The sequence below is a fragment of the Galeopterus variegatus genome, unplaced genomic scaffold, assembly GCF_000696425.1.
Source record: "Galeopterus variegatus unplaced genomic scaffold, G_variegatus-3.0.2 Scaffold21233, whole genome shotgun sequence".
Lineage (NCBI taxonomy): Eukaryota > Metazoa > Chordata > Mammalia > Dermoptera > Cynocephalidae > Galeopterus > Galeopterus variegatus.
This window is the reverse complement of record NW_007747344.1, coordinates 7,077-19,580: the sequence shown is the minus strand read 5'-3', so window position 1 is coordinate 19,580 and position 12,504 is coordinate 7,077. Positions and strand designations below refer to the sequence as shown.

Below are 12,504 nucleotides of genomic sequence, written 5' to 3'. Positions count from 1 at the left end.
CCTCAACAAGATTTTTAATAGCTGCTAAGTACTCTGTTATATTGGTATAAAATGTTTGAGTGATTCTTAAATTGTTAGAAATTTGTTTACAATGTCATTTTTAGAGCTAAATGTTTTGAATGACTTTAATTCTTTCCTTAAGACAAATCCCTAGAGGTGGAATTACGGGGTCAAAGGGTCTAAGGAATATATATATACCAACAATCCTTATGCTACTTCAGTCTGCATCTCCTGAATCAATTCTCCATCACCCCCTGCAGCTTTTTATCTTGAAAATGTGTAAGTCCACAAATATAATATTCAAGCCATTTCTCCATTTACATTACTGTCTTCCCCTTCCCCATCTCTCTTTTTATGTATTTCCTCCTTGGACCATTTGAAGGCAAATTACAGATATTTTCTGGATTATTTTTCATTTTAGCCTATGGCCTTGGAAAAACTGAGGCAGCTCATCATGGCTTCTTAGATTGAGCTGGAACCACAACATTTGACTCCTAAAACAATGCCATTTCCCTCAACAAATATAAAGGGAATTTAAGGGACTCTCACCTAGTAGGACCTTTCTCCCAATCCTTTCACCCCCACAGAAGAGATTTCTGTGGAGTGTTACATCCCTTTTGTTCATATTTCCCAGTGCTATGCCCAGTGTAATGGAAATGCACTCGCTCAAGAGTCAGAGCAGATTTGAATTCCACCCAACTCTTCCACAAACTGAGAGAGTTGGTCAAACCTATTTGGACTTCAGATTTTTCACCTGAAAAATGTGGATAATACTTATCCCACAGTTCTACTGCAAAGATGGTATGTGGCAGTAATAAGCTAGCTTCCTTTTAGATATTAGGAATGAAGATTACAACGAGCCTTTACTTCTCCTATAAGAACACTTGATGTACCTGAAATCTTTGTTGGTGACAGGAAATATGTCTATGGCAAAGGGTTTTATTGTCACTTCCCGGACAGGTCCTTCACCATCTCTGCCATCTGGAGAATTTGTTCCCATCAGGAATCTCCCACCTGACAGCTGGACCATGCTAGTAGCCTGTCCATTCCCTGCAGAGATAAAGAAGTGTTATCAGTATAGTAATACACACATATATTGGATCATTTGTAATATAGTATAATAAAAACAAAGCATGGAGGCTTAAAATTTTGGCTTTAAATTCTTGTTCTGTAACACCAAAGTCACCAGACCAGCCAGCTGCAAAAAAAAAAAGAATTCTTGTTTTACAACTTCATTTGCTGGGAGACCTTGGGCAAATTACTTAATCTGAGATTCAATTTCTTCATCTGTAAAATGGAGATAACATCTATCTCATAGGTGGTAGCCGTATGAATTAAAAAAAATGTGTGCAATGTTGGGCATATGGTAGATTTTCACTTACTTCTTCATACCTTTGCACAACCTTTTGTCCCAGCTAGGTAAATCTAGACACTATACCTTGAAAAATATCTAGCACTTTCTATCCATATTTCTGTTCGTGCTGTTTCTCTGCCTCTTCCTCTCCACTATTATCAATTCTTAGTGATTCTCACCATTATATTATATGCTCCAGAAGAGAAGGAGGGCCAGCCCCGTGGCTCACTCGGGAGAATGTGGTGCTGGTAGCACCAAGGCCGCGGGTTCGGATCCTATATAGGGATGGCCGGTGCACTCACTGGCTGAGTGTGGTGCTGACCACACCGTGCTGAGGGCTGTGATTCCCTTACCGGTCAAAAAAAAAAAAAAAAAAGAAGAGAAGGGACTACCTCTATTTTGCCAGTGCATCCCTGACACTTTGCACAAGTGTACAATGATTATCATCAAATAACTTGATGTGTGAATGCCCCCAGAAAATCACAGAATAAAAAGGATCTTTACTTCAACCTTCTTATTTCACAGGAAAAAACCAAGATCCAAAAGTGTAAAATGACTTAAAGACCTGGTTAGCAAGAGATAGGACTCTGTTTTTGCAGCTGGCCAGGGGGATCCAAACCTTCGACAATCAGATTTCTTTACAGTGTGGTTTCCAATAGGCCACACTTCTCTGGCTGGATGTACCACTTCACGGTGTTGTCTCCAGAAAAGCACTGTAAGTTCCTCAAAGGTAGATCCCAGATTGTGATATTCCTCAGACCCTATCTTTTGGCCTTCTTCTCACTCAGCCCTTAGCCACTATGCCTTCAGCCATCTTTCTACCTCTGCCACCTTTTTACCTTTCTCTATTTCAATTTGTGCCACTCTATACTTGCAGCTCTCAAGTACCTTGCTCCTAGTTCATTCCTCTTCCTACAACTTAACTTTTCTGGGGAGCAAAGATATTTCAGAAGTGTGAAGTCCAACTAATCTGGTAATCTTACAGAAATTTATACAAAGTAGAGGGATGCTTTCAAAATCTTGACTTACGTGTTATTTGTATTAGCATAAATATTTAAAACAAATGCTTAATAGGGAACTGTTGGATAATTTAAAATACATTTATAAGAAATTATTAAGCCATTAAAACTGTTTTTCAAGGAATATTTTTAATAACAAGATAGATAACATATGCTTATCTAACATAATTTTATGTCACTGCACAAAAGCAAAACATCCTGTTCATTGGAATAAAAGGACCTCCTTTTTGTGTATATGCTCAGTGCAGTTTAAAAAATACTGTAATTATATTTTCAGAACTTCAGATTTTGAATAGGTGCCAGTGTTCTCTCCTGTTTTCTTAAGGGAAAAGAAAATTCCTTTGAAAATCATTTGAAGCTTGGACAAAAATTCCACAGTTGTATTCCTCAGGATCACTCTGTAGAGTCTTCAAGATTCATATGGTACAAGACAAGCTTCAAATCAACCTTTTAGAGAAGACATTCCGGCTCGCATGATCTCATCAACCAGGAGAATGTTGGTGGCAATCACAGTGCTGAAAGGGGGAAAACAAATCAGATGGTTCAGACAACATGAATCCTAATTCAACTCAATTTCCCATTTCCAATTAAACTGCACATGTTACATCCAATTAAATTTCCCCTTTCCCCTTTATGTGTAGATGGCTAATTTAGTTTCCATATTTCCAGTTGACTGCACTGTTTGGGATTGTGGTGGTGGTGGTGTGTAACTAGGCAGAATGTACCAAATAAAAGGAGTATGATGATTCCCTAAAGGTTATTTTAGTTTTGGTTTTCCCAAACTTACCAGGAGTGAAGAAGCTGTTTCTTTACACAGTAGTTATCCCATATTCCTACTTCTGCTGCTACTATTGGCTCACCTGAAAGGTAACCAAGTCTTCTTAAAATCACATATAGTAATAAGATCAGATGGACAGAGTATTGTGTGCTTCTTTGCTCATCACTAATTACTCATTTCCTTCAGTAACAACTATGAGAATCCAAAGCTGCTCTATTAGTCCAATTTTCTACTCCAAACCATAACTCCTGTCCACAATACCTTTTGATGAGTTGCTGACCTCTATCTACTTAAAAGACTATCAGTAATAGGGTACTCTTGTGTCTGTTCTGGACACATTCTTGTTTATCTGTACTAAAGTAAAGCAGTTGCACTATAATCTAGCTAAAATAGACATCATTTCCCTCATTCCAGAAACCTTTTCTGTTAATGTTGATAACAATAAGTCTTTTCAACCAGCCACCAAAAAAAAGTTACAAATATTGCACAGATGTACGTGGTATCTGTCTTCCATTTTGTACTTGTATAATTTGTGTTGTTACAGTGCTGAAGATCAGGACTATAATAGTTTCATTAGATTTATTAGTCTCTTTTCCCAGCATTTCTTGCTAACCTTTTTAGTTTTTTCACCCATTGATATGATCACTTAATGTATTTTCTTACCAAATTTAATTGATAAAACCCTCAGTGGGGTTAAAACCCCCCACTGAGCAACATCTTCAACCTGTTTTTTTGAAAGTCTTCATTTCTATTCCCTTAATTATCTAGGCATTCCACTTTTGTATACTTTATTCCAATTTAGAACTAAGAGTTCCTTGATAGCACTGGTGTCAAACTATAAAGCAACTATCCAAGATTCTTTTGCTCCAGTTTTTTTTTTTCTTTTTGTGAAGCTGGCAGGTACAAGGATGGTCCCATTTTTGATCTTCCTGGCTTTACCTCACCTAGGAATCTAGTTCTCTCCCCTACATATAGTTGCATTCTCTTACCTGTGTTCAAGTCCACACCCACAAGTTGACCTGATTCTGAATGTTCTGCTTGAATTTTAACTAATGTTTCCTGAAGGTCAAAACCAGAGTTCTGGGCAAGAACCTAAAGTAAACAAATTTAATGCTTGAAAAGAAAGGATCTAAGCATTGACGGTGAAGTCTACAATAAATGAACAGTATTTTTAATTAATTTAAAACTATACTCCCAACGAGTACAAAATAGACGATATTCATCTATTTAAAACAAAAACAAAAAGCTTGTACTCAAGTATAACCCTTATGCTTCAAATCTTAAAATAGTTATCTCTTGCCATCTGAAGCTTCAGATATTTAAGCCTCCTAAGAGGAACCAAATACATTTAGATGATCAAACTCGTTTATCCAAAATCCACATTATGAAAAAACCTACATTATCAAAATGGTTTAGCATAGTCCAGAAAATTCACTGTTAAAAGTAGCCACACCTTGGGAATAATGAGCAATGCATCAGCAAACGCTTGGACTCCCAGTTGGGCCCTCCCCTTCACATTGGGCTTATGTTTAATCAGGGCTTCTGCCATTGCCACTTCCACTGCACCAGCACCTGGAACCACACAGCCTGACAGATGGGGAAAAGAGAAATGCTAAGTGACAAAAAAAAAAACAAAAACCCAAACCTCTAGAACCAATTACAAGGAAAACACACACACACGAAAACCATTAATTTCTTACAAATTCACCATAACCACATCAATCTAAATACTGCATTTGAAAGCTACAATACAAGCAACTAAAATATCAAACAGCAGAATGGTTCTACTTAACTAGCACTTAGCAGCCCTTGCAAACTAGTAGTATTAGTTCATTTATTTGTATTCACCTTTAATAATGACATGCTATGAAAAAACTTAGCATACCATCATAGTCATTTTAAAGGGAAGACTACTTTTGCATGGTGTCTGGCTGTGTAAACTACTGATAAAAGAACACAGTATTCAGCCATGCGCCTTTTGGACCAGCAAAAATACAATTTATTAATCCCTGCACTGGCCCCCAAACAAACAAAAAACCAAAATACAATTTAAATACACTGAAATCTTACCATCATCAATAGCATTTTTGACAGCCCTCAAGCCATCTCTTATTGCGTCTTTGATTTGAGTGAGTGTGTGTTTATTTGGTCCTTTGATCAATAATGTGACAGAGCGAGGATTGTTACATTTCTCAATAAAGGTGAACTTCTCTTCTCCCTATGTGCAGAGAAGATATATTTTCAAAAACAAGATTTGTTTGTGCAAAGAATGAAAAGAAGGGAAGAGCTAATGGAAAGAATGGTAAGTAGCATATTAATAATGACCACCACTGATCACATTAAAGCAAATTTCTCTTTGAAAAATCACATATGAAAGAAATGGCTTATTGTTAGTAAACATACACCATCAAGACTTAAGTAAGCAAAGAAAAATCCGATCCCAAGTCTGAATGAAGTTTTCTACTAAAGAATTAACAGGGATGGGCAGGTGGGATACACTTACCAATGTATACTCATAGACAAGTCCTGCGTGTCCCAAACAATCAGGATTTAGGTCATCAAAAGAATTTAGAGCTACCCCACCACAAGCAAGAGTCAGCCTGAAATATTAAAGTGTTTTAAGGGAGATGTATAAGCAATGTTACCAGTTATGATTTTTAAAAAAAAGAAAAAAAATTTAAGAAGCAGTTTTTCAGAATTACATACTAAAATTATATTCTAAAATGTATTTTAACCTAAGCCTTTCCAGTCACCATTAACCAGCTGAAAAGTGGTCTTTTCATTATCTGTGGGGGATTGGTTCCAGGCCCTCTCATGAACACCAAAATCCACGAATACCCAAGTCCCTGATATAAAATGGCATAGTATTTGCACATCCTCCTATACACTTAAATCATCTCTAGATTACTCATTATAACAATACAATGTAAACAGTTGTTATACTGTATTGTTTGGGGAATAATGGCAAGAAAAAAAATCCGTACATGTTCAGTACAGACACGATTTCTTTTCCCGAATATTTTCAATCTGTGGTTAAATCCATTGATGTGGAACTGATGGATTTGGAGGGCTGACTGTACCCCTCAGATATGAAATCTAAAGGTGGTCAAAAGCTCTTTATTGTGGGTGAGCTCTCTGAGAGAAAGTATTTCTCTGAATATTCTTGATGCTGTCTCTTAACGAGAAAAAATATGTACATGGTTTAAAAATAAAACAGGTATATACTGATATTCATAGCAGCAATATACACAATAGCCAAAGGTGGAAACAACCCAAATGTCCACTGACAGATGAATGGATAAACAAAATGTAGTACATACATACAATGGATTATTATTCGGTCTTAAAATTCTGGAGATGGAGAGTGGTGATGGTTGCACAAAAATGTGAATGTAGTTAATGCCACTGAATTGTACACTTAAAAGTGGTTGGGCCGGCTCGGTGGCGCACTCGGGAGAGTGCGGTGCTTGGGAGCGCGGCGGCACTCCCGCCGAGGGTTCGGATCCCATACAGAGACCGGTCCACACACTGGTTGAGCGCGGTGCGGGCGCGACACCGAGGGTTGCAATCCCATTGCCGGTCGCGGTACGGGCGCGACACCGAGGGTTGCGATCCCGTTACCGGTCACAAAAAAAGACAAAAAGGGGGGGAAAAAAAAGTGGTTAAAGTGGTAAGTTTTGTAGTACTGATAACACCAAGGTCCAGGGTTTGAGTCCTGTACCAACCAGCACCCCTTCCCACCCCAAAAAGCTAAATTTTGTTATTTACACTTATCACAATAAAATAGAAAAATAAAATTGGGGGAAAAACAACAATCCCAAATCATTTGCAAAATAAGTAAAATTCACGTTACTCAGATACTACTACACATACCTCTCCATATTTCTCCTTTTAGCTCTGCGCAGAGCTACTATGCCTTCCTTTGCGAGAGCATCTAAGGAAAGAGGGTCAATTCCCTATAACAAAAAAATTAGTTTCAACACCTTTCACCTTAAACATAAAAGGAATAATACAGACTTTTAACTTATATATCAAATTTTTCATTCTCACCTTTTGATTAATAACAACAAATCCTTTATCTGAATCACCACAGACTTTCTTTTTCAGTTCTATTATTTTTTTAACTCTATCTTCAATGAATTTTCTTTCAGCTTTTACTAGTTTTTCTCTCTCTTCTGCACTCTTGTAGAAAAAGCTAGAATTCACTTCTCTATTTAAGAAAAAGGTACAGAACAGGAAGAAATGTTTATTTTTTGAGTAAAAGATAAGATAGCAGCCTCAGAAACTGAACTGGTCTTAAGATTTAACAAATGAGTCACTGAGCTCCAATTTCCCCTTGTACATTTTCAGAGGTGGTTTTTATAGTTCTCGCAAACCAAGTAGAGGCATTACTGTCCTTACACTGGGGAAAATGAATTTTATAAAGTGACTTGCCCAAAATACCAAGCTCCTCTATTCCTCTATTCCATTTTTAAGGGGCTATAAACTTACGTTTTTTCATATTCTAATGACACATTACACGTGAGGATGTAAGCATCTTCTACTCTTTTCTTCATGTCAGGATGCCGTGCCCCATGGTCTAAAACAAGCCCTCTGATTAAGCTGTTAAAACACATAAGAAAATTATATTTTTATTCCCAGACAGAGATATAACAAATATTAACAAAATAAAAACACCTGAGACTATACTGATAATTTTCAAACAATCAGCTTTATTTCTTGAATTATTTAAATAGGACTTTTGGGTGAAAGCTAGGCAGGTCGGTTGTGAAAAACAATATCTAAGAACATGCACAGCACACCATTCCCCTCACTTCAAGAGGAAATATTATGAAGAGTAAATATAATACTCACCTAGCAATTTATTCAATTTGTAAATATACATTTACACATTTTATATCCAGACATAAAAAAAATGCACTAAAATATATATTGTATAAAGCCCCTGTAAATTTCTAAACACCCTTGAATAGTATTTCATAGCATTCTACCACCTACCTTGTATCAGTTTCAGATTTATGTTTCATTTCCATGATCTCAATCATGAAAAGGTCAATAGCTTCGTCTTGCTTTTTAATGGCCAAAATGGAGTCCACTACAGCCTACAAAGAATAACCATTAAATAAAATTCAGTTTGCAGAAGGTCAAACATTTAAGTTGGTTGTTCTTCAGAGAAGCTTAAAGTAGACAGTTTATTCACTTTAGAACCCCTGAATTGCTTTAAGTCTTTTTCTATGAGCAAACAGAATACCTTATATATAAAGGGCTGAAGTAATTTACACTTCTGAAATCTCAGTTTGTAATTACCTAATAAATTACTAACATCCTTCTGGCTATTTTATTATGAATGTTAACAACTGGAAGCTTTATAATAATGAAATCTCCACTTTACAAACTTTTAATGAAAGCTGCAATTATACTTTTATAACCTGGTAAGGTATACTATTTTTTTTTTTTTTTTTTTTAAAGGATGACCGGTAAGGGGATCTCAACCCTTGGCCTGGTTTTGTTCGCACCACGCTCAGCCAGTGAGCAAACCGGCCATCCCTATATAGGATCCGAACCCGTGGCCTTGGTGTTATCAGCACCGCACTCTACCGAGTGAGCCACGGGCCGGCCTTGGTAAGGTATACTATTTACTCGTTTTACTTTTTAGAGACACAGATTAGGTATCATTACCACAAAACTGAACCCACTTATTTCACACAGGGTGCTGTTGTGAAGACTTTCAGACATAGCACCCTGTAACTGGAATTGGGAGCTGGTGTTATGACACCAAGGTAAGGGCTCGGATTCCCATACCAGTCAGTCTCAAAAAAAAAAAAAATGGAATTGGTAAGTATCCTGATGTTTCTGCTGTCAAGGACTTTCCAGAGAGGTGTACTGTACTAAGACACATACTAAATTTAACACATACCTCTGTTAAGACATCTGCAAGTTCAGCATGAACTTTAGTACGAAGAGATGTTCTGGCCACATCTATAAGTGTTTCTCTGTCCATCTCTCTGCTTGCTTTGACTTGTTCCAAAAATTGAAGGGCTTTTTCTTTTGCAGCTTCAAATCCTTCAGTGATTATTCTGGGATGAAGACCCTACAATAAACACACAATTACAAAACCATCGCTAATACTTTCATCTTCAACTAGTTGCAGCTATAGTTCATGATAATGTTCAGGAAATTTTTGAAGTGATATTCTGGATCATTTATACTGCTTACTACAATTAAGGTAATATACTGTGCTGGCTTTCTGAATACATTTAAAAGGATAAACACTCCTTTCAATGCAGAGGAAAAGAACAGACATTGCTCTAGCACAGAGTCAAAGCCAAGAGAACTACAAAGCACACTTGGATGTTCACTGTGCAAACTACCAGGAATATTGCCCAAACGCAAAGCTGTGTCCTAACAATTTGGAGTCAGTAGGAACACTGCATCTTTTCTATAACATTCTGAAGTTAATTTACATCATTTACTAACAAAAATAAACAGAAACTAAGAGTCTGCTCTCCTTCTTCCCAAGAAATTTCTTTTGTGGGGGCCAGCTGGCTGGTACAGGGAGCTAACCCTGGACCTTGATGTTATTAGCACCATGCTCTAACCAACTGAGCTAACCAGTCAGCCCTCAGGAAATTTGACAGTAGATTAGTAGTCACTGAGGTCTGCTTTAACCTTGGAACTACTCACGGCTAAAAAAGTTGCAGAATTCTTACTTAATGTAAGCTTTTGGTTGTCCTTTTCTTTATAAATATGCCTAGTTCTGAACATTCCATTTGTGGATCTCAAATCTATGTTCTAGGGAAAGACAGAAATCACATATACAATGTAACTTGATAAAAAATTATTTTCAGGCCAAGGAAGGATCTATATCTCATCCAAGATCAAAAATAAATTTGTGGGCCGGCCCGGTGGTGCACTCGATAGAGTGCGGCGCTTGGGAGCACAGTGGCACTCCTGCCGAGGGTTCGGATCCCATATAGAGACCGGTCCACTCACTGGTTGAGCACAGTGCGGGCGCGACACCAAGGGTTGCGATCCCGTTACCAGTCACGAAGAAAGACAAAAAGGAAAAAATAAAATAAAGGGGCCGGCCTGGTGGCACACTGCTACAGTGCGCCGCTTGGGAGCGCGGCGGCACTCCCCGAGGGTTTGGATCCCACATACAGACCGACCGCTCACTGGCTGAGCGAGGTGCGGGCGCAACACCGAGGGTTGTGATTCAGTTGCCGGTCCCGGTCCAGTACGGGTGTGACACTGAGGGTTGCGATCTGTTGCCGGTCACGAAAAAAAGACAAAAAGGAAAAAAAAATAAAAAATAAAAATAAAAATAAAATAAAATAAAATAAAATATAAATAAATAAATAAAATAAATTTGTGTCAGACCAGCGTGAAGACCCAAGTTCCCAGATTTAAGCTCCTTGATCTTTACATTCTACTGTATGGCCTCTGCTACTACTAATATACACTGACTTATATTAGACATTCATATTAGACTTATTTCTGACATTTCCTACACATAATAACCAAAGAAATAAGAGAGTCGTATATACTTCTGAAATGTAGAGATCCGCCTGTTTCAGCAGCTCTCCAATGATGAGGACATTGGAAGTAGTACCATCACCAGTTATGTCATCCTGGGCTGTTGCTACTTTTGCTATTAAGGAGGCTGTTGGATGTTGAATTTGCTGGAAGCAGAAAAAGAATCACTTAAATAACTTAAAATGAAGCAGTCCAAATATACTTCAAATAAAATGTGTGATTGTTTTTATTCTCCTTTAATCTATAATAGTTCTCCAGCCTTTTATCTATGAGGACACTAACAATTTTCAAGAATCTAGGCCAGTCATCTTCTCCAGTATCCCATTAGTTAAGTTTGCTGGTGTTAAATATTTTTGGCAAGAATACCACATAGATGATACTATATATTTCTCAGAGTTATATCAATAAGCAAATAATGCCAGATTATGAACAGACTTTTCTACTGGATATGGGAAAACAGCAAACAGGTAGAACATTTGAGGGAACAACTGTGAAGACAAAGATGGACTGTATATAATACGATATCAATGTTAATAGCTATGATAAGTTTTGTGATTATGTGGAAGAATGAATGTTCTTGCTCAGAGTATATTAGATATGAAATGGCATGTCTACAACTCATTTCCAAATGGTTCAGGGAAAAAAAATAAATGGAGTAAAATGTAAACAACTGGTGAATCTAGGTAAAGGGCATACTTGGTTCTAATTATTTTTTCAACTTTCCTGTCGATCTGTTAATTTTCACAGAAAAAAACCTGAAAAACAGACCCCTGGAGATTGAAGAGAGGTGAAAGGGGGAGAGGTCTTCTGCGGTGGGGACAATGATTTACTTATTAGCTAAGGTGCTGGCTTCAACTGTTCACTTTACTCTTTAAACCGTAAGTGTTTAATGTACTTCTCTGTACTTACATTGTATCTCGCAATAAAAACCAAATAAAATTAAAAACAAAAACAAACAATGCCTCCTAAATTAGCTAATCCTTACTGAAGACATCTTTCTGGATGTTGATGGCATGGTATACTACTATTAAAACCCTAAATTTTATCTTAACTCAAACCAAAGGCAAGTCATTTCCTTCTCTTGGATTTCAACTACTGGGTTTTGGGAACTTAAGTATGAGTAAGGGATGCTGCCCTCGATAATTTCATTTTCTAGATCTCCGGGACTTAGAAATGTTAAAGCAAAGAGACAATTTTACCTCCCCTCCAGTTGGAGATGGAGATAAGATTAACAGAAAAATTAGTTTAAAAAAGAGAAAACCCGTAATCATTCTGCCATATTCTGCCCATCTGTCAATCAGTTACCCTTAATTTTTCAGATTTTGTTATAATTAATTTTAACAATTACGATCCTTAACCCAGACGGTAAATGGCAGAAGAGCAGAGATTCAAATGGAGGCCTGTCGATTCCAGGGCTACTACTGACATCACTTTTCCTCTCCCTTCATTGTATGAAACATCACCCTGTTGAGAGTCGATCAATACAATTTTCTCCAGGACTGAGAATGAACATTTGAAATCTTTCTACAAATCAAACGTAGTACGGAAAACCAAGACCTTTCTGCCCCAGCAGAGCAGGCGCTCACCATTTCATGCAGCAGCACGTTGCCGTCTTTGGTAAGCTTGATGTCTCCGGCGCCAGAAACGAGCCTGTTCAGCGGGGAAAAATGAACCAGTGACTTTCCCAACAGAAACCACATTAAGAGTCCCACAGACACTGGGTTTGTCCCAGATTCCAGGGACCGGGGGCTGCTGTCCCCTCCCCTCGGAGGCCCAGGCCCGGCGTGGCTGCCAGCCCAGCGGGCGGGGGCCGCTTT

General features: G+C 37.8%; 1 protein-coding gene across 1 annotated transcript; it reads right to left on the bottom strand.

The window, feature by feature from the left end:
* Positions 1-2,483: 2,483 nt before the first annotated feature.
* Positions 2,484-12,339, bottom strand: LOC103583281 (T-complex protein 1 subunit zeta). Its single transcript, XM_008564642.1, has 13 exons — positions 12,274-12,339; positions 10,699-10,833; positions 9,069-9,242; positions 8,150-8,253; positions 7,643-7,753; positions 7,202-7,361; positions 7,025-7,107; positions 5,655-5,751; positions 5,222-5,369; positions 4,605-4,738; positions 4,141-4,243; positions 3,161-3,233; positions 2,484-2,888 (listed from the first exon to the last, which is right to left on the bottom strand). Exons 1-13 carry the CDS (start codon positions 12,274-12,276, stop codon positions 2,816-2,818), a joined length of 1,398 nt encoding a protein of 465 aa, XP_008562864.1. The 5' UTR covers positions 12,277-12,339; the 3' UTR covers positions 2,484-2,815.
* Between the last annotated feature and the right edge of the window lie 165 nt (positions 12,340-12,504).

What these genes read in the sequence shown, in the direction of transcription:
- LOC103583281 (XM_008564642.1), bottom strand. An exon ending in AAAAGGAGAAATATGGAGAG is followed by an intron (nt 5,752 to 7,024) that starts GTATGTGTAGTA and finishes TTAATATTTCAG; the next exon opens with GCTGACTCTTGCTTGTGGTG. An exon ending in AAACAGCTTCTTCACTCCTG is followed by an intron (nt 2,889 to 3,160) that starts GTAAGTTTGGGA and finishes TCCCCCTTTCAG; the next exon opens with CACTGTGATTGCCACCAACA.